The sequence below is a fragment of the Myripristis murdjan genome, chromosome 17 (genome assembly GCF_902150065.1).
Source record: "Myripristis murdjan chromosome 17, fMyrMur1.1, whole genome shotgun sequence".
NCBI classification, from domain to species: domain Eukaryota; kingdom Metazoa; phylum Chordata; class Actinopteri; order Holocentriformes; family Holocentridae; genus Myripristis; species Myripristis murdjan.
Genome location: NC_043996.1, coordinates 30494871 through 30522497, shown reverse-complemented (window position 1 = coordinate 30522497; position 27627 = coordinate 30494871). Strand labels below are relative to the sequence as shown.

At 41.5% G+C, this 27627-nt stretch overlaps 2 protein-coding genes across 2 annotated transcripts in view; one reads left to right on the top strand and one right to left on the bottom strand.

The window, feature by feature from the left end:
- Window positions 1-27627, top strand: part of adcy8 (adenylate cyclase 8 (brain)) — a 149867-nt gene that overhangs the window by 44167 nt on the left and 78073 nt on the right. The window contains exons 2-4 of the mRNA XM_030075106.1: window positions 13330-13479; window positions 24652-24782; window positions 25405-25516. Of these exons, the coding sequence (XP_029930966.1) occupies window positions 13330-13479; window positions 24652-24782; window positions 25405-25516 (393 nt within the window). The remainder of the gene's footprint in view (window positions 1-13329; window positions 13480-24651; window positions 24783-25404; window positions 25517-27627) is intronic.
- Window positions 8762-10244, bottom strand: LOC115375635 (uncharacterized). Its single transcript, XM_030075107.1, has 2 exons — window positions 10101-10244; window positions 8762-9713 (listed from the first exon to the last, which is right to left on the bottom strand). Exon 2 carries the CDS (start codon window positions 9650-9652, stop codon window positions 8894-8896), a length of 759 nt encoding a protein of 252 aa, XP_029930967.1. The 5' UTR covers window positions 9653-9713; window positions 10101-10244; the 3' UTR covers window positions 8762-8893.

The window sequence follows — 27627 nt, the reverse complement described above, 5'->3', positions numbered from 1 at the left end:
TGAAGCTTTCATTGATTTTGAATGTTTCCCAATTTGTTCATGTATTTTATTATTTTTTTCATGCCTTTTTTTAAGAAGTAATTTTCTTTCTTCAGAGCATTTTGCGAACTCTGATCAATGCTATGCACATAATAACAGCAATAATAGTCATTTTTATTATTATTATTATTATCGTGAAGCAGTTTGATAGCTTCACATGCACCAGAAATAAACATGTCGTATTTTCCTCAAACTCAAAATATATTTCACTAATTCACCCGAGGACCTAGCTAGAATGTATAAAATAAGGATTATTGTTATTATTATGATTACTGTGATTGTTATTGTGGCTGCCCTGGCCTGGTTATTTTCCGTGTTGGTGTTTGTGCGCCGCGCTCCTTCCCGGCTCGCTGATCTTAATGAGGCCTTGTTAAAAACATCCACATCGCTGGCATTTGCCTGTAATGGGAGCGCTGAAGGTCTCGGCGCTGATGCCCTTTGCGCTCAGCCCGCGCTGCTCTTTCCAAAACAACATGGCCGCCGCCACAGTGGCCGCCGCTCGCAGCGTTTTAATCTGCGCCTCCGTGGGAGGAACAGAAGCCACGAGGGGGAAACGCAGAAATTGAATCAGTGCTGATGGCGTCCTGAGAGATTCACAGCAACACACAATAACACAGAGTAATGCACTGCTAGATACAGTGAGGAGCCTCGGGGGAGAAGCTGTGAGAAAGACCAGTGTGTGTGTGTGTGTGTGTGTGTGCGTGTCTTAAAGGAAAAGTCCGCCTTCTGATATTCTTACACAATTATGAATCATGAATTTATGATCTTCAGTGCATCCATTTTTTTTTGTTCTGTTTTTTTTTTTTTTTTTTTGCGATGAAGTTTTGTAAATTTAATTTTGCCGGCCTGCTTCATCCATTTCAGTGACTTATTTCCTACATTTCCCAGAATGACCCTCTTCTTCCTGTACTCAGATCCCCAGCAACAGTGTTTGTCACTGCTCACAGGCGTTTGGCTGATGCTTTTATGTTTTATCCAGAGCAGATGCATGTTCACTGGAGGACACTGACAGAGCAAAAAAAAAAAAAAAAAAAAAAGAAATTAACTGTTGTTGTTTTTGCACGGATCCACCTGATGACCTTTACTCCTGATTGGACACGCCCACCGTGAGGAGCTGCTCTCTCATTGGTTGAATTAAACCTTAATGGGCATAGCCAAAGAACTTCCACTGAGAAAATAGCTAATATTGTGTAGATCCTTACCAAAATAACAAAACAAAAGAAAACAAAACAACATATCTAACATATTTCTATGTTAGCCTGAGGTCATGAATGAATGTTTTATTTTTGTCTTTTATATTTTGACCAGAGTTCCTTCTTTGACATTTAGGTGTACCAGTTTGATAACTTGGGCTGGGAGAGTTAGCAAGCCGTTTCAAGGTCAAAGTCAAGGTCGGTTCAAGGTCAACTTTAACGTCATACAGTGCAAAGTGCTTGTCTTGTTGTCACGGTAACAGAGGTGTTCGTTCACTTCTGTGTTTGGCATTGAGCTCATAGATAGTGCTGCTGTTGGACTGGACTGCATTTTAATGACAGCTGTTTCCACTATTCTGTCCCCTATCATTGTGTGTAAATAGGGGGGGACAAAAAACTAGAAACACCTCTCAATATAATGCAGTCCAGTAGCAAACCTCTGCAAACTACAACCTCAGTAATAAACACAGAATTAAATCTACTCATTCTCCACAATGTCAACAAGGTTAATGATTCATAAAAGGTGTAATTCATGAGCTGTTACATTGAAATGCATTAGACTGGACAGGTGGAGCTGATAAAGTGGATACAGAGTGTGTGTGTATGTATTTCAAACATGGCTGCATATGCATTAAAAGAGGTGATTGAGGTTTAAATCAACCAAGGAGACTTTTTTTCTGCCTCGGTGAATATTTAGCACCTAAACGCTGTATTTTTTTCTCGGTGGATATGTTGGTGTTTCGGCTGGATGTGCTGGGTCACGGCGTCCTCTGCGAACACTGACAGCATCAGCCAGGCAGGGGAAGCCCGCTTATAAAAAAAAAAAAAAAAAAAAAAAAAAAAAGTAAATAATACTCCACAAAGCATCACAGTGTCAAGAGCGGTGCAGATCAGTAAAATCCCCTCTTCACACTGGAGTTTTTCCTGAATTGTGCTCTCAGCGCAGCAATTTCACCGCCGAGGAAACAACGGCCGAGCACTTCACAGCGTTTTCCTCAAAGCGGCACCAGTGACAGAGGACACTGAACTGTCTTTTTTATTTTTTTTTTATTTTTTTTTTTTATCACCGCTGCCACAGCTCTGCCTCGCAGTGATGCCTCGCCAAGCGCAGAGGCATTTTATCGTCAGAAAAATGCAGCAGGGGAGGCAGAGCGAGGGGGAGGCCAAACAGAGCTTTATTTATATGAAAATGTTATTCGTGATTAGTATTTTCAAGCTGGTGGGCAGTTATTTAATCATCTCTGCTGTGACTTACAGTGTGTTTCATGCTGATGACATTATCATAACCCTGGTGTCAATTACACAGGAGACATTTGGACATTAGAACAGGAAAAAAAAGCGTTTGGAATTGGTTCATCCAAGGAAGGTGTGTGTGTTTTGATGCATTTCAGTGTATCTATAGGAGTAGCATTCATGTGGCTGGCTGGTATGAACTTATATCAAATGTTATATATCAATCAATCAATCAATCAATCAATCATACTTTATTTGTCCCCAGGGGGAAATTTGGTTTAAGTTACATCCCGTCCAAGAAACACAAAAGACATAACAAATACAGATACAGATACAAATACTGATACAGACATGGTTTCTGGTTCACATCACCTGTATGAATTTTTCATACTGTAAATGCATTTTCTATTTCACATCGCCATAAATAGTTCGCACAGCTTTCATCACACTTTTTTTTTTTTTTTTTTTTTTAGTTGTTCCACAAAGCAGATGTCTAAATGTTGAGCTGCTCCTCGGAGAGAGGAGAAGCAGAATTTTTAGCCTTATTTTTACAGAGTCGATCCACAGAAGTGTCTTTGCTTTGGTTTGTCTGTTGACTCGAGTGGGTTTGATTGACAGGGGGGCGGAGCCTAACAGCCACAGGGAACATTAGCTATTGGTGGAAAACCTGGAAATCAGACATGCAGAAATACATCATCTTTATTTTTCTTCTCTTTTTGCTTCCTTTACTTTTTGCGGTGCTCCTTAATGCAGCAGGTTAATGTGAAGTCCTCATATGAACCTGTGTTTTTATTTACCAGTTTTATTTATTATTTATTATGTGTTTATGGACCTCTGTTGGCCACAAGCAGGAACTGCAACAGCACTGATAGAGCTGGTCTCCTCCTACACATCTCTGTTAGTCTGTTAGTTTCACACATAGAAAAAAGTAGGCTCTTATTCATTTTAATTGCTCTTTTTAATAGTTTTTTTTTCCAACATGGGGAAATTGGAAATTGAGTTTTGAACGCCAGAAACAGAAAGCCAACAATTTCGCGAAGTTGTTTGCGTGAATGAACAGCCTGTTTACCCGAACCCTAACCGTAGGCAGGACTAAAAACTTGATCTGTTCCTCCTTTAAAGAAAGTTTTGATTGTCTTTAACGAAAGACAGAGGGAGAGAGAGAGAGAGAGAGAGAGAGAGAAAATAGACCTCATGGCAGCAGATGCTCAGGACTTGCCCTGGCTTGCCTGCTCTAACTAACCTCCTCACCCCACGAGAATAAACGGGGCAAACCAAATGATCCCAGCCGAACCTGTCATGTACCAAAGGACCATTTCAGCTACAAAACACACAGAGCAATTCAATCACCCAAAAATCTGCCCCGGCCTCCCCGAAGCCGCTGCTGTAATTAGCCACATTTACAAATGTGTCCTATTAGCTGTTGGTAATGAAGTGGGATGAATTAGGCTGGTTTGAAGGGGAATTTGTGTCTAAGTGTGTGTGTGTGAGAGAGAAAGCCACGTGAGGAGGGCTTTCCTGTGTGTGATGTGTTGAAGTGGCAGCCGGCGGTTGCGTCATGCTCGGTGCAGGCGGAGGAAGCCGGCCTCTGAGATCCCCAGATGCCGAGGCTGTTTCCCGATTGCAGGCGGTTACATCAGCCCGGCTTCGGCTTCCTGCAGCCGCCACGCCGCCGCCGCCGATGAGAGCCGGGCTGGGCGATATGACCTCAAATCGGCATCACCATTAACCGAACAGCTTACCCAGACGACTGTGGCATCACCGCCAGCGTGAGAACATCGGTTTGCAGGGTTGGTCTGAGCGTTCAAGCCTTGCAGGGTCAGATCCACCACACTGCAAAAACACAAAATCAAGATTATTTGTCTTATTTCAAGTCAAAAATGTCTTATTTCTAGTCAAAATATCTCATTACACTTAAAATAAGACATGATCACCTCAGAAGTAAATTGTTTTTAGAAAATTTGCCTGTTTCATTGGCAAAATTTGCCAGTGGAAAAAGTGAAAATTCACTTGAAATAAGTGAAAATTAGCTAGAAACAAGAAACAAATTTTGCCAATGAAACAAGAAAATTTTCACTTGTTTCAAGCAAATTTAGGAATAAGGAATAAGACATTTTTGACTTGAAATAAGACAAATAATCTTGGTAAGATTTTGAGTTTTTGCAGTGCAGGTGTGTCTTTCACAGAGAAGAGTGGACCTCCTGTTCATAGATGGTCATGCCTTGCTGGTGCTTATTGGTGGCTTTCTGTGTGGGCGGGGCCGGGGAGCAAAGAGAGGGAAGCGTGAGACTGAAGGGAAAGCAGGGAGCAGAGAGAGGAGCTTTGATTTAAAACAGTTAACAGAATGACTCTCAGTTTGAAAGGCCAGTCGTGTCCACAGGAAAAGGTTCCCCTGTGCTGAAAACCTCAATGATTTTCCAGCAAAATCATTGATCCACAGCATCCACATGGACCTTCATTCACTCCTCCATTTCCTGGATATCTGCCAGTGAGGTCGATACTTTTTTTTTGTTGTTTTTTTTGCAATGCCTTACTGTTTTTGACTTCTATTTTGGTATTTTAAAGAGATTTTTGTCTGTGCATTGGATATAAAGGATTTTTGAGTTTGGACGTGGATATTTGAGTTTCTTCTGGACTTTTAAAGGGACAGTAAAAGTTGAATTAAGAGCAAACTGACACCGTAGAGTTGATAAACCTGTTTATTAAAAGCAAATCTTTTGGTTCATTAAGTTTTGGGAGTGCATGTATAATTTAGTCTTTTAAGTGAACACTGGCAGTAAGGAAATTATAGACGTGTCCTGAACTCTGGTGGTAACTAGGCTTGGAAAATAAGGCTGATTGTTACAATTAATGAATGATTATTATTTTTCCCCCTTGTAAGTTTAGGGTTAGGCTTAGCACACATTTTTTGAGCCATGCTCTGTTCTTATTCGCATGATTGAGCTCCATGTGTTGAAACAGATCGGCGGTGTTACCTTCGGTCGCTCAAACTGTTTTTCCCCAGTGTTCATATTTTACTTCTTTTTGTTCGGTGTCGTCTTCACTGAAAGCCAAAATGAGTCCAAACAAGAACAGTGAACACTGAACATAAACAGTATACAGAATATTAAAAAAAATCTAAATTACCGACACGGGTAAGATTACAAGTTAGAGGTTCTGAATGTCGGTTTTGATTAAGCTTTGATTAATTGCCCTGCCCTAACAACGACTTTCACAAGTTTTAGTTTTAGTGTCCTATGATGGTTGAAATGAAGCCCTGATGAGAAGAAAATCCACGGGGAAACATTGAATCCTTCTAATATTTTGCTTTGAAAATAAAACAATATTGAATACAGACAGGAGGATTTGATTCAGTGCATATGAGCCTCATGGTTTCATACAAGCACAACGTGTTGTCATAGAGACGTTGCATTGCTCGTTACACCTCCACCTGCCGAGTTGGACGGGGTTTTTGTTTCCACCTTGTTCCAGCTGTTTGTTTGTTAGCAGGATGTTGCAAAAATTAATGAATAGATTCACAAAAACATGTCACTGAATATCCACTACCAGGCGGCCTCAGTACAGGAATACATGCACCAGTCAATGTGACCTTAACGGTGCGGTGTATTCACATGCAGATGCAGAACCTGACACGTCTTTTTTTTTTTTTTTTTTCCAAACGTCTTAATGGCTGTGTTGCATAATTGCACTTTTCCAGTCGCTGTCGGTGAGCTGGATTGTTCTCCGAGCCGCGGCGGTGTCAGATGTTCTCCGTATGAACGCCGTCTTTTCACCGGACGTCTCGGCTCATTGACTTGTCAGGAGAGCAGGGAGTCAAATCGGCCTCGCCCATTAATGTTTAACCTCGTCCTGACATGCCTTCAGCCCGGCTGCCCGGAGTGAACCGCCCAACACGCATTCACCCTCAGTCCCTGCTAACTTACGTAAAAAGAAAATCTCTTACCGAGGGCTTTTAGCTGATAAAGACAAAATGATATCTGGTCCGTTTGACTCCCGCAGACAAAACACACTTTCTATAAATCACGTTGGACAAAAGCATCTGCAAAATGACATCATGTGATGTATACAACTGCTGCTTCGGTGCATGTTCTCTCTCATCATGAGTCTGTATATTGAGTTGGGCAGAATGCAGCATCAGTGTCTTACATGTACAGTATATGTCAGATAGACGTGTGTGTGTGTGTGTGTGCTCAGCAGTTTTGTTTTTACAACACAGGAACAGAAAGGCAGTATTATTCTGAAAGGACATTTAAGGACGAAGCTGTGAAGGAGGCTCGCCGGTCACGTCTTGATGAGACTCTTTTCTTTGGAGTAATGAAGACGAGGGATTAATCTGAACGGGGTGACACACTTCATTTCCTACTCTGGTAGAAGTACTGTTCCTCTGCTGGTATGTGACTGCAGTAGAAGTAGAAGTACTGTTCCTCTGCTGGTATGTGACTGCAGTAGAAGTAGAAGTAGTGCAGTAAAAATCTCCTGCAGTAAAAGTCCAAAGTGTCTCATTTCAAATGTCCTGGCAGTAAAAGTGACTTTTTTTTTTAAGTGACACTTAAAAAAAAAAAAAAAAAAAAAAAAAAAAAGTTCAAACTCGCTGTATGAATGCTTTAAGATTTCCAATTCAACTGGGGTGAAAAATGCAGCCCGACGCTTCCCCGTTGCCATGGTGACTCATCAAATTGGGGCTCCATTGACGCTGTCTTTTTACAGCTGTGGGTCACGCGCTTAACTCCAGGTGAAACTACTCCGAGTTGATCAAACTGACTCAAATCAGCTGTACTGGAACCGAAAACTCAGAGTTTCCTGTCTCAGAGTAGATCAGCTCAGAGTTCGGGGTAAGACTCGGAGTTTGTTGAACCTGCTTCCTGAAACGGACCCCAGATCTGAGGAGCTCAGTCGAAGCTGTAAACTAGATTTATAAGCTTCATTAAATCACTGCTCAGTTCACATCAGACTACTTTTTTTTCATGACTTATAGTTTATTGAAAATTGTGAGTTTTAACAAACATGGTCATCATACATCCACACATACAGCACATAACATATGTACTGATGTACATCAGCGATAGGGCTAATGTTTACTGTGTGGCTGATATGTACAATAACAATGAAAAAGGAAGAGAAAAAAACAAACAAACACAGGTCTATACAGCAGCAACATCATTATACATTATACATTTCTAGTAATAGTGATGGATGTAGATTCAGCAATACAGTACCTCACAAGAATTGAAAAAACAAAAACAGTAATATGTTGTAATTATGTATCTATATAAATTTGGTATTTACCCCACTTCAGAGTATAATCATCTCATCTGTCAGACTGTCTGTACATTCTACATTTCCTAATTGGATGAACCATTCCCTATAGGAAGGAACTTCTACTTTCTTCCATCCCCTCATTAGAAATTTGTCTACCGATCATTATGGCCGTTTGGATAAACTCTGCATCTGCACATTCTTTTACAACTGATGGATCACCCAGCACATACAATCTAGGAAAAAAACTCAAATACACTATTAGTGATCTCTTCAAGACATTTATGAATTTGATCCCAAAAACCTTGTATCAAGGGACAGCACCATAAAGCATGGACTCGTGTGCCCCTGTGACTTCTGACATTTCCAGCAATCTGCTGAGTGTTTGAGACCGAGCCCATATAATCTAGATGGCGTCCAATAGAACTGGTTAAGAATTTTGAATTGAATGAGCCCAATTTTGATCCCATTCCACCTCAGTAAAGGAAATGTTTAGATCCCTCTCCCAGGCAGTCCTTAATGCTGTTGGAAGTTTGGTAGCTTATTTAAATATTATAGAATAGTATATCGAAGCCTCATGACCCGCATCAGACTTCTTAAAGTGAGGATGAAAACAGGGATCTGGACTCTGTGGATTAAAGTCGATGAAACTCATAGGAGTGGCGGCGCTCCAGCGGCTTGCAGGACCTCCCCTCACTTCCTCCACTTCAGGCTCATGTGTTTTGGCAGAAGGCCTTCACTTCAGCGGCCGTACGTGACGCAGCCTGCAGCCTTGAGGCCCAGCTGCCCACTCAGCACAGAGGCCGGCGGCTGGCGACTGTCCCCACATAATGAAGTTAATGTGTGTGTGTGTGTGTGTGTGTGTGTGTGGTTATATCCCAGTAACCCCTGTGCAGGTACAGTGCAAAAACCCCAAGTCTTCTCAGTGTTTCAGTGCTGTGCAGGCAGTGTGAATGAGACAAAGAAATCCAAAGTCCAGTTTAGTTAATCCTCAGATGGATTAGATTTATTGTAACATGTTCTAAACCATTTTACAGTATTGATCATTTCAATTGGTCACAGTTATTATCATTATTGATCATTGTTACATTAATTTTAATCAATATTATAATCATATCTCAGAGCTCTGTGGGGATGTTGCTCCTTTTTGACACCTCTTCTTGAGATGAGCCTCACCCCACAGGGAAAAATTCCTCCTTATAGTCGATGATTGTGACCATGTCGTCCAAACGCATAATTTTCAGTGTGCGATCATGTGGAGCGCTGGGCGGTGAGGTCTGCTGGCTTCTTAAATTCACCGGTATCTTAGGCGCAATTGCCAAGAATCTCCCATCCACCAGGTGCGCTGTAGAGATGCGTTCTCCATTTGGGAACTGCCACATTTTGGTATACACTGACGCATAAATCCCGTTCTTATAGAACCTTATCCCCGGGTGGAGATTCTGTCCGGATGCCAACGAACACCAGATGACTTTGGCTGTGGCCTCTAGCTCCAGGCCGCTGTGCTGAAGTACCGGAGGGCTGACTGCCTTGCTATAGTGCAAGAAGAAGCCCTTGGCTGTATGAACCGTAAACTGTTGTATTTTGCGATCATAACACTCCGCACACAGCAGCGCCGAGGCTACGTCCCATAGACCTCCCACTTGATCTGGGGTGGCTCCACATTTGATACAGCCTTCTTCTCCAAAGGTAGCTTCAACCTCCAGCTTCTTCTTCTCATCCTTTTTGAAAGCCCAAGAGTGGAAGATCTCGTAGCCTGTCTGCTCCACTGGCTGGTTCCCAGGGCCCTCTAAGAGCCCCGACACTGGGGTCGCCCCCACCCCGGCGTTACCCTCCACTCCCGCCGGTGCTCCCTGGACAGGTGGGGATGGTGCTGGTGACAGGGTCCCCTCTCTTTCTTCCATCATGCTGATTCCTCCCCTGCTGCACATCTCGCCTTTTCTGTCTTTGGGCGTCTCCCACGAACCAGCGGCTAACTTCCCACTGCAGGTTCTTGAAGTCACAAGAATAAACAGTCACAAGGAGTCTAGCCACTAGAGTAACAGAGTTACAAAGCCTTCAAGATGTTTTACTCATCACAACCTGTAATCCTACCATCATCTAAGATCATAAAAGCGATATCCACAGTTATTCTCTAATTCCAGTTGGTTGATATTATTCCAAAAGTAAGCAGGGCAAGCACAACTATAATCCAAACACTATAAAAATCTTGATTATGCTGATTAAAATGGTTAAAAGATTAAGTTAGGGAGGTGGCAGCAGCAGACAACTTTTCTGCCGGAGTCTGAAATCCAATGGAAACTCACAACTCAGTGCAAAGTTCTCAAGTCCAGCCAGAGCTTCAGTCCCTTGCTGAAGAAGTCCAGTTTTAATCCTCACCTGCTTTGGCAAAAAACTGGTTAAGAACTCCGGTCGCTGGTTTCGGCTGAAGATCCTCTGAAGTCCCTCCAAAGGTGCAGTCCACACACTCCTACTCCACGATTTGACCACGAAGAAAGAACGAGAATGGCGCTAAAACATGCATTTTTCTAGTTTTGCTCTCTCTCCCCTCCCCCTCATGCCTTCTCAGGCTGCATTGCCTCACTCTTCCTGTGCAGGATGGGCTGGTGGCTGTGAGTCACTTCCTCCCTCACAGAGAGCACATCTGAACATGTCCTAACATGTCTATATGTCATGATGATCATTACATTCATTGTTATTAACCACTACTATATCAATCATTGTTACTTTATTAGATTAGATTAGATTAGATAAAACTTGACTGATCCCTTTGGGCAGGTACAGCACCATTAAAGGATAGAAAGACAGCACACAAGAAAAACTAAAAGTAAGAAGTAAACTATAAATACACAAACTGCAAATGTACAAGTGTAGAGCAAAAAGGCATGGAATATGAATAAATATAACAATATAAGTACTATGTGTGAATGTTGACATAAATACTGGCATTGGCATTTACATTAAAATACATATTAAGTGTTTTATTGCACTTGGACTTGAATACTAAAAGTGTATTACCTTTAATTAACATTACAACATCAATTCAGCATCACGTTCCATAGCATTGCAGTAGTCATTATGGCTGCGTTCATATTCTCAGGGCTCTGTTTTACAGTTGTCCCTCGCTATAACGCGGTTCACCTTTCGCGGCCTCGGATTTTTTTTTGTGCAATTTTGCATGCTTTTTTTTTTTTTTTTACTGGACTTATTTTTCTACGAAGGTTTGAACTTTGAGAGTTTAAACAAGAGAGAAAAGTGAGAAAATGTTAATGTCTGTCTGAGAAAAGTGTATAAAGTGTGTAGTGAGGGGTTTTACAGCCTTAAAACATCTAGAATAATTGTAAAAAATAAAGCTGACTACTTCGCGGATTTCGCCTATTGCGGGTTATTTTTAGAACGTAACTCCCGCGATTAACGAGGGACCACTGTACTTTATTTTTAATGCCGGCAGTTTGATGGGACGTCCCTTATTTTCCCAGTGTCCCTGTGCCTCGGCTGTTTCGGGCGTGGGAGATCTCACAATATGGTTGAGAACGAGCTAGAGGAAGGTTTATTCTGTGATGTGAAGCCTGAGTAAGGATCTGACTCGTAGTCGACTCTGCTCAGGGAGAGTAGGAAGCAGTGTAAGACGAGATGACACTGTCTTACAGGGGCTGCAGAGGATGGGAGGGGAGAGAAAAGGGTAAAATGCAATTTTTAGAATCAACTAAACCCGGACTCAGTGCACGATGAGAGGCTTTGAGGCGGGGGGTTCACTCCTTTCTGACAGTGTGTGTGTGTGTGTGTGTGTGTGTGTGTGTGTATCCCCTCTGTCAAATGTGGCATATACAATTTCAGACTCTGCTATTTTGCTTTTTATGAACTGGGACGGATGATGATGCTCTTCACTTTGGTTAAACTGATACATCAACCCTAAGCCTTGCTGATAGGAGGGAGGTTATTTTCTACCTATTTATTCTATCTCTGGTTTTAAAGGATTTCTGTGTAGGGAGCAAGAGAGAGTGTGTTTGTAAGTGCACACATGCATGTATGTGTCTTAGCTACTTCCCTTTTCCCTTTTTAGGTTCACTGCATTCACACTGAACCTGGTTATGCGGCAGGGCTGTGTGAAGTGTGTCTGTGTTTGAGCTCAAGAACGTAACCGATGAAACCTATTACTTATTGTACTTGCATATTGTTGTATATTGTACATAGGTTGTACATTGTATACAGGAATGTTGTACAGTGGTCCCTCGTTTATCGTGGGAGTTACGTTCTAAAAATAACCCGCAATAGGCGAGTAGTCAGCTTTATTTTTTCCAATTATTCTAGATGTTTTAAGGCTGTAAAACCCCTCACTACACACTTTATACACTTTTCTCAGACAGGCATTAACATTTTCTCACTTTTCTCTCTTGTTTAAACTCTCAAAGTTCAAACCTTCGTAGAAAAATAAGTCCAGTATTATAGAATGAACGCATTCTGTACTGTACAGGAGACACGGCACGGAGGAGACTGATTGACAATGGTCTACAGTCCCTTAGCCAATCAGGACGCAGAACACAATGCGCTGTAAAAAAAACAAACAAAAAAAACAAAAAAAGCATGCAAAATTGCATTAAAAAAAATCCGCGAAACTGCAAGGCCGCGAAAGGTTAACTGCGTTATAGCGAGGGACAACTGTATATACTTTCTATTTTATCTTTATTTTTATTTTTTTAACTATTTTATTCTATCTATTTTTTACTTGCACAGTGCTGGAGTTGTTGCAATTACATTTCACTGCTGCTGTACCTGTACATTCATGCATGTGACGAATAAATCTTGAACTTGAACTTGAAACAATCAGAAATTACCGTTTCATTTCTCCGATTCACTGCTTTGTTCTCGCTTTTGGACCCTTTTTTTTAACTCATCCCTCATGTCGTGCCCCAGAGGTCAGAGGCTCAGCAGAGTCCAATCAGCTGCCAAAACGTCCTCCATCAGCAGCAGATCCCTTTTAGCGACCGAAAACGAATCCTGTCTGCGCTGCCGCTCTCATGACACGAACACGTCCACACACTCCACCTCGCCTGTCAAAACGGCTGAGATAAAGTTTTAGGTACATTTCTACCAGGTCAGTAGATAAAAATAGATTATAGGTCTTGGTAGTCAGAGTCTCTTAGCTATTTTAATTTCTTGATCTGGTTCTTCTTAAATTCAGAAAAAAGGTGAATGAGAAATGTAAAGGATCTTAATTGGAGTGATAATTGAAATTCACTTATGGTGTTTCTGATATTGAGGCATTTCAAATTTGCACAGGATTTTTTTGAAGAGTCCATGAACAAAATGAACAAGTTGCAGCAGGTTTTCATGAACGTCTGCGGCGCAAAAACAGTATTTCAAAGAGTGTTAGTATTTGTTTGGACTCTCTCACCTGGCAGGTTGACCGGTTCTCATGTGAGTCATGTGACTTGTGTGTACAGGTTGTGCGTCTCTGTGAGTGCACGGTGTGAAGCTAAACCAACCAAACACACAAACACAACAAAGTCAACATTGGCTCTGTGGTGCAGACTGTGGAGAGGCGGCTGCAGGTGTGATCTCACCCTCCCTCTCTCTCTCTGTGTGTGTGTGTGTGTGCGCGCGGCAGGTCGTGGCCCAGGCTGTGCTCTTCATGTGCATGAACACAGCAGGGATCTTCATCAGCTACCTGTCGGACCGGGCGCAGCGCCAGGCCTTCCTGGAGACGCGGCGGTGCATCGAGGCCCGGCTGCGGCTGGAGACGGAGAACCAGAGACAGGTGAGACAGACAGACGGGGCCTCACCTGCTGAGTGAGCACGACACCTGATGCTGCTGCAACAGCTCGACACAGGGCCTCAAACTCAGGCTAATCCTCCACAGGTCTTGAAAACTTCTTTTTTTTTTTTTTTTTTTTTTTTGCTAAGGGCAATATATCGGTTTTTCCATCGCAGGGAATCAACACAGGGAGGAAGACACTCAGTTATGCAATGCAATCTCAACACTGCAAAAACGCAAAATCTTACCAAGACTATTTGTCTTATTTCAAGTCAAAATATCTCATTACACTTAAAATAAGACATGATCACCTCAGAAGTAAATTGTTTAATTTTCACTTGTTTCAAGTAAAAATTCACTTGAAACAAGTGAAAATTTGCTTGTTTCATTGGCAAAAATTTGCCAGTGGAAAAAGTGAAAATTCATTTGAAATAAGTGAAAATTAGCTAGAAACAAGAAACAAATTTTGCCAATGAAACAAGCAAATTTTCACTTGAAACAAGAGACAATTGTCTAAAAACAAGTTACTTCTGAGGTGATCATGTCTTATTTTAAGTGTAATGAGATATTTTGACTAGGAATAAGACATTTTTGACTTGAAATAAGACAAATAATCTTGGTAAGATTTTGAGTTTTTGCAGTGAATAGAAACTTTTATAGTGATATAAACTTTTATATATATATTGTCAAACAAACTAGTCTCCAGGTATCAGAAGGTTAAGGTTGATTGATTGAGATTGAGCCAGTATTTTATCTATGAAGCTGCCGTGTTGACGAACAACATTAAAAACGGAAAAATGTCTGGCATTTTGCAGACGGTCGGGCCGCATTTCGATGTCTTGATGTCAAAATGTTGAAAGTGTACAAACTTTTTCAGACTTACAAAAATACAGGAAAGACTACTGTAAATTCCCACTCCAGTAGAAGTACAGTTCCTCTGCTGGTATCTGACTGCAGTAGAAGTAGAAGTACTGTTCCTCTGCTGGTATGTGACTGCAGTAGAAGTAGAAGTACTGTTCCTCTGCTGGTATGTGACTGCAGTAGAAGTAGAAGTACTGTTCCTCTGCTGGTATGTGACTGCAGTAGAAGTAGAAGTAGTGCAGTAAAAATCTCCTGCAGTAAAAGTGACTGAGCTCCTTTTTCCATTTATTCCACATTTTTTGCCAGTTGAGTCCTTTCCTCCATCGACCACCTGCATTTTTTCATGGTGCAGCTTTTATTGTGAAATTTGGCAAAAAGTCGAGCCAACAAAGTGGAACCAGATTCCTCTTTTACTGTGAAAGTCACTTATCGTTTCTTGTTGCTGTGGCTCATTTGCACTGATCGGACTGAAAACAGAGTGTCTTACTCACAAATTCAAGATGTTCAACATTTTCTCCAGCTGGGATAAACAGCGTCAAGAGCCACAAACGAAGAAAACAAAAAAAAAGAACAGTGACCTTCAGACGACCTCTGATTGATGACATCACCGATACCACAAAACATGGAGTTTACATCGACCCAGCTCAGCCATACACACCGTGTGTCAATGCTGCTGTTCCACACACACACACACACACACACACACACACACACACGGATAGTGAGTGTATTTACCCAGAGTGCAGGCTCGGGGCTGGGTGAAGCCACAGAAAGCATTGGCGCTGGTGTGTTTCCAGGAAGGAGCGTGGATCGATGGAGCGAGGCGAGGCGAGGCGCCGCCTCCATCAGACTAATGTGGACAAATCACACGCAGTGACTGGATCTGCTGATGAGCACACACACACACACACACACACACACTCACAGCAAGTCTCTCTCTCTCTCTCTCTCCCTGGTGCTGCTGCATGTGTGTGTGTGTCTCTGTCAATAAATCATTACTTCATATTGAGACATTAGTATAATCACTACGAACAAATGAGTCCATATCAGCCTCGTCTCTGCTTCACTGTTGCTTTACGGCACAAAACAGGAAGAGGGCGCTGTGCTTCCAGAGTAAACGAAGCTTTCAGAGTTTCTGGAAGCTTCTGGAAGCTTCTGGAAGACGGTGGGAGGAGGAGGAGGAGGAGGAGGAGGAGGGGGAGGAGGAGGAGTGAAAAACAAAAAGAAAAGACAGTGAGAGCCTGGCAGCATCTCCCCGACCTGGAAGGGAGAGTGAACATTTGTAAGCTAACGTAAACAGCAGGCGTACCGTGTACCACGCAGCTCGTCTGTCCCTACCCTCCAATACAACCTCCAGGAGGGTTTCCTGAAGTAGCGCCACCTACTGGCGGCAGGAGATATGCCACAATGTGCCGTTATGTGTCAAAATGTACGTCAAAGAGAACACAGTTTGGTTCAGTTTAGGCACAAAAATATACTTGGTTAAGGTGAAGGTAAGGCTGAAGTTAAGATTAGAGGAGCTTCGTCGTCATGGTGACAGCAACAAACAAAATAAAAACACCCAGAGGAGGAGGACAGTCTCCTAAAATTAGACAGTGTTATCTGTCCTCAGCTGTAAATATCTTTGTGTTAAAAAAATAGGAAATTAATCGACCAGTTTGACAGTGAGGCCGAGAGCTTCACACACACCGGCCTTTTTTCAATTATGGGCTTTTTTTTAAAAAAAATTTCATAACAAATAACAGCTCAGTATGTGGACAACACTCCCAGCTTTTGGAAAATCCGGTTCATATTGTGCCCACAGAAAATAATCTGCTCTGACAATAAAGCAGCTTTCTCATATCAACCACAAAGACGGGTGGGCAAGTTTAGAGTCGACTGTCTTTGTTTTCATCCACTATCTTTGATGCTGATCCTCTTTTGTGCAGCAGGGCTGATGGGAAATGTAGTCTTAATGTGCAGGAGCACTGGCACTAACTACACCACTGTTAGTCTGCTGAGCTTTTCAATGCAAAGTTTCCTTCTACAGTGGGACAAAGGCACAAACGTCTGGACACACCTTCTCATTCAGTGATTTTTGTTTTATTATTTTCTACATTGTACTGCAGATTAATACTGAACACATATGGGATTATGTAGAAAACATAATCCCATGTTAAGTGTTAAACAAACCAGCACATGTTTTAATAATAATAATAATAATAATAATAAAGAAAAGGCCTTAAATGAGACGGTGTGTCCGAACTTTTTACTCGTTCTGTATTTGATGAAAAATATGACACAGACCCACGTGTGGATATTGCTTTAAACATTGCTGTGTGTTGTTTTGAGTCTTTTACTTACAACATGACAAGGATCACAGCTTTCGAGCTTCAGTCAGTGGGATTTAATCCTATAAAGCCTGAACTATGAAAGAATTGGCAGAAAATTCATTTTTTTGGAAATTGAACCCTTTATTTAGTCCCATAACAAAATATATATGTAAAAAAAAAAAATCAAAAAACATGTTATTACATGACCTTTCTGGTGTATGATATATGATATGTACTTGAAGTGCCAATGGTATGGTCCAGGGTGAACAGGGGAAGTGTCCAAAGGTATACAACAGGATTTTGGTCAAGTATTGATTAAACTGAAAATGAAAAACGGAAATGAAAATGTGTATCATATATGATACAAATGGCTTTATAGGGTTAAGGATTACATGCTCATCTATGCACTGACAAAAAAAAATCTTCATGAATTCTTTTTAAAAATCCTATAAAAAGTGGCGGTCATCAAATTTAAAGCAGCGCTGCCTTGTAGCTCCTGAAAAACGGCCATGTTTCAGTTGCCAGGCTTTCAGTATTGCACTCCAGGATTTCAATATTAAATACAGAATCTCATCTAATGCTGAAAATATGAATGGAACAGTGTAAAAGAGGTGCCTTTGGGTGTAATCATGCATGTTTCAGATACAGAGCAGCAGGGATCAGGCAGCAGATATTCAGTGTTTTGGACTGAAACCTTCTAACGCAGCTCAGGAGATTATGAATAAGCAATAACTTTGCCTTGGAATGAAGCTGAAATCTGTTTTGTTGTGGTCTTAAAATTCACCAGCTCGCCATAAACGACAAGAAGGCACGACGAGGGAACAACATGTTCTCTGGTAAAGCCTTAAAAATTCATGTATAATATGAACGGATGAGATATAAGTTGTCAGTGAGCTGCTGGCGGACATCAGCCCTCGGCTAATATCAAGCTGCGCTAATGACTTCCAAAGCAAATTTGACATTGAGTCCGCTGGCTCTCAGCTGTCCAAATGAGAGACGATGTCCAGTGGAGCAAACAGCCCCGCCGTCCTCATGCACGCCGCACGCTGCAAAAAATGTCCGGCGTAGCAACTCGTTTACTGCTGGATCAAAACTGTAAACAAGCAAAAACCAAAAAAACGGCCACCGGCGTGAGAGCAGGCAGCTAATTAGACAGTGTTTTGGGATGAGCTTGTTCACTCCATAAATAGCACATTAACGCCACTTTATTGCAGGAAAATGATTGAGACAAGCCTGCAAGCTGCAATGGAAACAAGTGAAATCACTTCTCACTTAGATCCAGAAAAAAAAAGGATAATTTAAATATTCATCTGTAACATTTTCAAATAAATAAACAAATAATTAATGAACCTTAAGAAGCAGGGGTAAATTCAAAAAATGAAAAAAGTTGAAAAAGTCTAGGCTGTGCAGAGGTCACTTCTGCTTTTTTCACAACACAACAGCAATCAAACTTCACATGCAGCTGATGAAAGCTTCTCCATTTCCTGTCTCTGCCCTCTGTTTCCTGTTTCCTGTTGAACTGTTCTGCTTCCAGTTTTTCAGACTTAAACTCAGTTAACAAAAAAAAATGACAGGATGTGCATCTTCTGACCAGTCAGTGTGGAAGCGTGTTCAGTGCTGCCGGGACACGTGTCCAGCCTCCCCACCGGGTGGCGGGATGTTACGTGTTTGCATTTAAGCCCCGCCCACTGTCACACTGTCACCTGGACATGGAGACAATTTCAAAAAGAAAAGAAAAAACGTTAACTCTTTGAATCCATGTAGCCTGTGGACTGGCTTTTATTTTGAAAGATAGATAAAAAAAAATCACTTGACTTTCATTTTCTTTTAGCTTTTTGTTTGTAGTTTTAAAATTTATTTTATTTTGTTGTTTTTTGCTTTTAATAATTTTATGGTAGTATCCTAGGAATTTAGTTTCAAACACATAATTTTAATATTTTTTCTGTCATTTTTATAATATAATAATAATAATAATAATAATAATAATAATAATAATCTAACTTTATCGTATTTTTTTTCTAATTATCTTGGGTTTTTTTTTTGCATTTTTGAGGTAATTTTGTGGTTAATTTTGTGGTAAAATTATGGTAATTTTCTGGTAATTTAATATTATTATGTAATGTTTTTTGACATCAATCAAGTCAATTTGCTAAGGTTCAAAGGGTTAACCTCACAGGTTACCATTTTATGGCTAAATGCAGGGCGACTTGCTGAGACGAACACTTTTTGCAGTGCATGTGCACCACCAAACCCTGGAGCGCCGGCTGCAGCGCAGCAGCCGAGGCATTAGCAACGCTCCGCTGAAATGTTTGTCTGTCTAGACCTTAATTTGGGGCTGCGCTGGGACCGCTGCTGCTCTCCAGCACAGATACCAGGTCAACACAGCACAACATGCCAGAGCAGAGCTGAGTGCAGCAGGGAGACTGTGTGTGTGTGTGTGTGTGTGTGTGTGTGTGTGTGTGTGTGTGTGTGTGTGTGCAGTGAGCTCAGAACAATAGCACCTGGTTCACATTTTGGGCTCTCAGCTGCTACTCTCTTGCTCACAGTGAGACTCCAGCATCACAGCCAACAAACACAGAGGGAAAGCCTCAGCGCTCGTACAATACATGTAACAACTGGTCCTGTGTGTCTGCTGAGGCAAAAAAAAAAAAAAAAGAAAGAAATTCATTGTTCGGTGTACACTCAGTGTCACTTCCTCAGCTCCACCTGTGCAGTCTGATGCAGCTCAGGTGAGCAGCTCTGCCATCAATTCTGCCTTTTAACAGAGTTTATAATGTTCAGTTTGTGTTGACATTGTGGAGAATGTCAAATTTTAATTCTGTGTTTATTACTGAGGTTGTAGTTTGCAGAGATCTTGTACTGTACTACATTATATTGAGAGGTGTTTCTAACTTTTTGTCCCTTCCTTATTTACATGCATGAAGGGGGACAGAATAGTGGAAACAGCTGTCAGTAAAGTGCAGTCCAGTCCAACAGCAGCACTAACTGTGAGCTCAATGCCAAACACCTCTGTTACCGTGACAACAAGACAAGCTGAGCATTATAGGCAGCGGGAGAGGAAACTTTATGACACAACAGCTGGATTAGACTGGATTAGATTAGATTATACAGGTGGAGCTGATAAAGAGGCCACTGAGTGTTGATGTTGATATGACTGTTCCCGACCATCTTGGGGCTAATTCTGTTACCAGTAAAATACTTAATAGATTAAATGAATGCCATTTAATATTCTAGTTAATACATAGTCAATTTTGTGCCTAGGCTGTGCTTGGAAAACATATTTTTCCAACCTTGTCATATAAAATGAAATAAAATAAATGAACAACATAAAAAAATGTCTGAATAAATAAAAAGAAACATTTTAAACTTTGAATATTTAAGATTCTTTAAAGGTTTTGAATGAACAGTGTCAGTAGGGGTCCAGGGTAATATTCTGCAAACATTTCAACAACAAAATGCAATAAGTAATAAGTGAAGGTGTGAAAGAGCATGCATGTGTATCCTGCTTCTTAACATGAATCCACTTTTTCATAACTAACAAGCAAACAGATTAAAAAGAAGTTAAATTGAGGATAATTTCTAATTACATCTGCATCTTGGGTCCATTTTTGTCCCTAACAATTAAAGACACTGCGGTCCATCATTTTGCATATTATGCCGATTGGCCCACCACAGCGCCACCACCAGGACAAAGAATTCCCCAAGCTTCAAGCAGCGATGTCTCACACCAGTCACCACACACACACACACACACACAAAAAGCACACCCGGGGCGACTCGCACTAATTGTGGGGAATGTCATCGTCACTGTTGACTTGTTAAGAAATGAATACGTTAAGTTTGTTTGACTGCTGGTCAGAGTGAGGAAGCACTTTGGAGGCGTCACTTTGGGCTCCGCTAACTTGTGATGGGCATTTATCACTGTTTCTGACATTTGATCTTTCACTTCACTTCATTTCTATTGTCCCTCAAGGGGAGATTTGTCTTGCAACAGATTTTAAAAATACAACAAAGACTGCACAGGATAACAAGAGCACAGCATGAAACAACACACACACACACACACACCCTAAATCAGGGAACGGACAGTAAACCACAACAAATAATTTCTGGGCAAACTGCAACTATCCTAATCAGCCAGCCGAGCCATAACGAGCAGCATCAATAAACAAATACTCTGCGACTGTTTTCCCAATTAATGAACCTTAAGAAGTAGGGGTAAATAAAAAAAAGAAAAGCTCTGTCATGATTTTGTCAGAAGCTTGAGGTCACTTCTGCTTTTTGCGCAACACAACAGCAATCAAACTTCACATGCACCTGATAAAAGCTTCTCCTGTCTCCTGTTGAACACGACGTGAAGCAGTTTCTGCTTCCAGTTTTTCAGACTTAAACTCAGTTAACAAAAAAATGACAGGATGTTCATCTTCTGACCAGTCAGTGTGGAAGCGTGTTCAGTGCTGCCGGGACACGGGTCCAGCCTCCCCACCGGGTGGCGGGATGTTACGTGTTTGCATTTAAGCCCCGCCCACAGTCACACTGTCACCTGGACATGGAGACAATTTCAAAAAGAAAAGAAAAACGTTAACTCTTTGAATCCATGTAGCCTGTGGACTGGCTTTTATTTTGAAAGATAGATCAAAATCACTTGACTTTCATTTTCTTTCAATTTTTTGTTTGTAATTTTAAAATTTATTTTATTTTATTGTTTTTTGCTTTTAATAATTTTATGGTAGTATTCTAGGAATTTATTTTCAATTTTAATTTTTTTCCCTGTCATTTTTATAATCTAATCTAATAATAATAATAATAATAATAATAATAATAATAATAAAAATAATAATCTAACTTTATCGTATTTTTTTCTAATTATCTTGGAGGGGTTTTTTTTTTCATTTTTGAGGTAATTTTGTGGTTAATTTTGTGGTAAAATTCTGGTAATTTTCTGGTAATTTAATATTATTATGTCAGAGCCATAACGAGCAGCATCAATCAGTCGTGGTGAACGTTATTCACCGTGCATGGATCAATGAAATCATTACAAGTGATGAAAAACAGAGTCAGTAGACTGAATCACAGTGGAAATAATCATTACAGTTACAACACAAGAAGAGAGGTGTTTTTGTGAATGGAGCAGAGCGTGTAGAGTCTCTCTCTCGCTCTGTCTCTCTGTCTCTCGCCCACCTCTCCTCTCTTGCTCTCTCCACTTGTTCCCCTGGTTGTAAGAGGCTCTCCACAGCACTCAGGCTTCACGGAGCACGGCTCACCGGAAATTGGAGCCCGGTGTTTACGCTGCGCTGTTCCTGGACTGACTCACTGAGGCAGATCTGATGGTGTTTTGTGCCGGCGGCCCTTTAAACCTGCGCTTTACGGGCCTTTTAAATAACAACAGCCGCCCGATGAGCCCGGCTGCGGCAGGGAAGAACGTCCCGTCATCTCTATTTGAGATTTGCAGTTTCTGTTGCTGAAATGATTAGCTGATTAATCAGTTAGTCAATCAGTGGACAGTTAACCTATTATATGTTTTAATAATCAGATAATTGTCATTTCTCTTGTAAAAATCCCAAGCATTTATTGATTCTAAGATTACTAAGACGCAAAGATTGTCTTCCATTTAGCCATCCATATTATAAAATGTATACTTTTTGGCTGCTAGTCAGATTAAAGACAACAGAAGACCTGACACTGGGCTCTGATCGCTTTCCATGAGGATTTATTTTTTTACCCGCTCTCCATGTCAATCCATCTGCCCGTTCACCTCTTCACTCCAAGGCACCGAATTTCACATTTATGCTCCCCAGAGGAGGAACCCTGTCCTCTTTGGTGACCTCGTGGTCTTCCCGCTGGCACCACCACATGTCAACTGCCCAAATGAGACCAGATAGCCAGATGTGACATGATGATGGCGCTAGATGAAAAAGCAATCTTAGCATCTGCGTTGCTTGGCAACCATTCTGTCCACTCTATCTTGCTTGGTGGAAGAATGAATAGTTCTCGGTTTTATTGTTGCATTATTACCAATAAATTATTGATTTTTTTCTTGTGTGTTTATTTTATGGGCTATATGTAGGGTAACCGTTTTATAAAAGCAATAAGCCCCTTGAAGCCGTGAGTTACAGTGATTTTACAACGGCGATTTTACATTTTAGAACGCCCCTCAGCCGTTGTAAAATCACTGTAACCCACGGCTTCTCGGGGCTTATTGCTTAAATATAACAAAAAAAAAAAAATAGAAAACACATGGCTACTGCAGTTAATGCAGTACAACTTCTGTTTAAACAGTAACTTTTAACTTGGTTCGTTTTTCTTCTTGTTTTGCGTCGTCTTCGTCTTCTTCTTCTTCTCTCACAAAAAAAAAAACACCTGTGCATCAGCAATAATAGTCCCTGGTAATTCACTTCCGTTTTGGCTTTTTTGTTTGCATCGTTGCTTTTTTTTATTTGCAACACAGCGTTTTCCTTTTTTATTTGCAGCGTTTTTATTTTGTTTGCATCGGTTTTTTTTTATTTGCATCGTTTTTTTATTTGCAGTGATGGCGGTTCTCGGCCACCGTACAAAACTTTAACTTGTATGAAACATATCTCTAAATGTAATGGACGGATGTACACATAATTTGCTGTGCTCCCCTGGGAATGAATCCTGTCCATTCTGGTTCCACGGTTACCTGTTCTCCAGTGCTACCCTGAGACCAAAATGTCATATCTCACAATCTACTGAGCGAAATTTAGAAAGCTCCTTCATGCTCAACAGAGGATGAACCCTGTCCTCTTTTGCTGACCTCATGACCTTCCCTCTAGCACCGCCCACACACAAACAACCTTGCACATAATTTGCAAAGTGTGTTATGTATGTCAAATGCACAAAGACGATTCCTCTACTCCCCTCGACATGCAAGCCAGGGAGCATCAGCTGTGGAGGGCCTGCGCCTGCTGACACCTGATACGCCAAATGATTCATCCGTTAATTAGAGCGGGTTCTGATAAGGAATACAATCAGACGCTGCAGCCCCGGTGCGTCCCGCCCCGTTTGTCCCGGTGAAGTCCTGATGCTGAGCTTATGGATGGGAGGTCGTCTGCGCTGACGTGAAATGATGAATCGAAACTGGAAAATGCGTTTGGAGCATCTTTAAAACACCGTAAAGAACTCAAAGAAAACTCAAAGAGACACATTTCCACACAAAACAACATTAAAATAAAAGGCAGGCTCGGCAGGAAAGTGATCAACAAAGAAAAGAAAAGAGGCGCGTCCTTGAACAGGATGCCGATATGAGTTTTCTGGCTTTGTGTTAGACGACGCACGCTCTTCTTTTCATCGCAAGTCGGTTGAAAACTTCTGGTTGTCCGTCCCTCTGGTGGCTCGTGAGCTCGACTGACGGCGCGCGAGGCGTCTGGGCGCCGCGGCTCCAATGTAAACCGCCGTCGGTTTGAACATGATCAGTGTCTGAAGGTGGCCCTTGCTCGGCGCCGTGCCGGTTCCCCCGAGGCCAGAAACACCGAGGAACGTCGGAGCGCTCCAGCCTCGGATCTGTTTCTGCGTTTGCCAAGTGGCACTGCGTCAGCGCACTGCGACGGCACGACACATTCGGCCGTCTGTGTTGTTCTTCTGGGCCCGGAGGCTTTGGACGGCTCCGGCTGGCAGAGTCAGAGAGCCATTTCTTTTCTCTTCTTTTTTTTTTTTAAAACATTGTTTCTGTTTACAGGCGAGCTTTTAATGTCATTTGTTCTCACCTGTTTTTTTTTTTTTTTCTAGTTCTGTTTGCTTGTTTAATTTGACTTTTAATGAGTTTTCAAATGAGCTGCCAACTCACGGCTGACATTTTCATGCACGTTGAGCATTTATCTTGGTCCCTTCATTGTAGCGCGCTCAACTCTGTATTGCAAAGTGAAGTTTATTATTCACCCTTGTTCTTCTATTTCAGAGCTCCACTCCAAAGTCAAGATCTTTGCATTTTATTTGCAGTATTATTGTTGATTCCTGAATATTTCTTTTTTTGTCCCCTCTGCAGGAAAGGCTGGTGTTATCTGTCCTGCCACGTTTTGTAGTTTTGGAAATGATCAACGACATGACAAATGTAGAGGACGAACACCTCCAGCATCAGTTTCACAGAATCTACATCCACCGCTATGAGAATGTCAGGTGAGACCGCCATTTTGGATCTGGTTAACGTTGGCTTGTTGCACCGTCTCGCTCCACATTCAGATATTCAACATGTATATTCAAATTTTCCCCAAACGTCCGAGCCAGGCTCCTCCGCAGGGATCGAACCTGCTTTATCAGCCCGAGGGACATTAACGTAAATGTGTAATTAGCCAGCTTTGTGCTTCCCAGGAGGAAAGTTTGAATTTTAACGTGAGCAACAGTAAGAACTGACAGACGTGCATTTTTGCGAGGCTCCAGCCGATCGTACTCGCCTCGTAATTCGTCTGGGGAGTTTCCTCAAGATCAGGTTTCTAATTAGACGCTCCTTAAATCCTCCTCGGGAGATTTGGGGAAGAGGGAATGCACAAACATGGCTGTGTCTGAAACACGAATCTGGAAATCAGACGCACTTTACTGATGACAAAATGTGCAGGAGTTTGTCTTGGAAATGCAGAAGTTTGACGCCGCTGCACGTCAGGTCTGTATTTTCTCAGCTGCAGGCAGATCTGTGTTGTTCCACTGTTACTGATGTGTGCTGTGGTTTCTTTGTTTTCTTGGAGTTGTCAGAATGGGGTGAACTGACCTGGATATTAATGTGACATTTCCATATTTTATTCAGCATTCTTTTCGCAGACGTTAAAGGCTTCACAAACCTCTCCACGACGCTGTCGGCGCAGGAGCTGGTGCGAATGTTGAACGAGCTGTTTGCACGCTTCGACCGCCTCGCCCACGTGAGTTGACTGTGATGTGATGTGCTGTGTGGGAAAAATACGTTTGGGATAATAATCATCGTGATCACAACAAAATCATCGGCCTCTGTCAGCCTCGGCTCTGCGTTCTCCACAGTTTCGCTCTGGAAATCTGCCGTGTTGTTTTACTGCACAAAACAGGAGGGGGGCGCTGTTCGTCCAGTTTTCCAGAGGCTTCTAGCAGACGGTGGGAGGAGGGAAATGCAATAGAGAAATCCCTTCTAACGTCTTTATCAAAGTTGCTAATAAAATCAAAAATAGGGGGCTTCATTGTGAGAACACCAACGTGATGCACGATCCATCCATTCAGTTCCTTGTTGTTGTAAGCTAATATTTAACAGCAGGGGCACCACCAGGAATTTTGGGCCCCATGAAAAAAAAAAAAAAAAAAAAAAAAATATATATATATATATATATATATATATATATATATATATATATATATATATTTACTCGATGATGGTTATTTTTATATTAGTTTTTACCTATTTTTTGGGGCCCCTGTCAGGCAAGGGTCCTAACTTTTCCCCTATATACGGCGCCCCTGTTTAACAGCACCATGCAAATTTGTTCGTCAAAGTCAGTGTTATTTATTCTCAGCTGTCAATATCAGCGGTGAGACTCGAAAGCCTAAAAAAAAAAAAAAAAAAAAAGCTAGGAAATAAGTTAAAGTTTCCCATTTTGATAACGAAGCCAGTTGCGCAGTATATCAGCAACACGTTCCGCTTTTGGAAAATCTAGTTTGCTCTGCGCTTGGATGCGACCAACAGGAATAGATTTCAATCAGGAAAGACTAATATGAAAATAAATGAGAGACTTGCTCAGCGAGAAAGTGTATTTATTGAGCAAATGAGAATTTGGGGGGGGGGTTAGGCTCTCATGAATGTGAAACGAGGACACGATGATGATGATGATGATGATGATGATGCCTTCGCTTGTGGAGGAGCGGTGAGTCAGATGTGACAGGCAGCACAGACGAGGATGAGGGATGTAAATATGAGAACAGAGTGACAGCCAGGTGAGTGGGAGGCAGAGATTCTGATTGGCTCTCGGAGAGGCGAGCAGGAAACCGGACGAGCTGATTGGCTCTTCTCTGAGGCTGCCGGAGACGGAAACGCCTTGTAAGGAACGGAGAGAAAGAGAGAGAGAGAGAGAGAGAGAGAGAGAGAGAGAGAGCTGAGACTGGGGCCGTGAGAGGATGGGGCAGAGGGCGATGGTGTGGCGAGGGACTGAGCTTACCTTTAAAACTACACCTGCTAATATGGGAAGTGTATCAGGGCCATTGTAAGGAGAAAAAAATTACAAAGCCGGGGACAGGGGGGCAATATTTTGACAAAAAACTCAGATTAAAGTTGAAGATTTGCAAAAAAAAAAAAAAAAAAAAAAAAAAAAAAAAAAACTCGGATATTCTGTGAGATTTAAGTTGAAAATTTACCAAAAAAAACTAAAATTCATTCATTCCAAAAAAAAAAAAAAAAAAAAAAAAAAAAAATTTAATTGGACATTAGAAATTCACAAATTTGTGAGAAAAAAACTTCTCTGACATTAAAGTTAAAATTTATGAGAAAAAAAAAATAATTAGACATTAGTGGTTTTTTTTGTTTTGTTTTTGTTTTTGTTTTGTTTTTTTAAATTAGACCCAAGTCACAGCAGTGTCCTCATTAAATCCCTTCCCTTCTTGCTAAATCCCATGGTAGAAAAAAAAAAAAAAAAACAGTTTCCTAGTTTTTTTTCTCATAAAGTTGTGACTTTATAACCTCAGCATTTTCAGGGGTTTTTTTTTGGTCATAAATTGGTGAGTTTTTTCTCATAAATTTACAAATTTAATCTTGGAAATTCTGAATATTTTTTCTTAGAATAATCCCTCCCCTCCAGGATCCATATTTTTTCCCCCCTTACAATAGCCCTTATACACTGCCGTACATTTTCCCCAAAGCTACACATACTGAACCCTCTGGCTTGCCGTAGCAGTCTGCCTCCTCCTCTCTGCTGGTTTCTGCTTCGGTTTCCGGCCTGATGGTTGCTGCTGTAGTCGATGTAGCACAGCACTGTGGAGAAACACCTGCAGAGCTAATACCACTGCACCGACATCT

Excerpts from the sequence above, each read along its gene's own strand:
- LOC115375635 (XM_030075107.1), bottom strand. The coding sequence starts at position 9,652 with ATGTGCAGCAGGGGAGGAATCAGCATGATGGAAGAAAGAGAGGGGACC.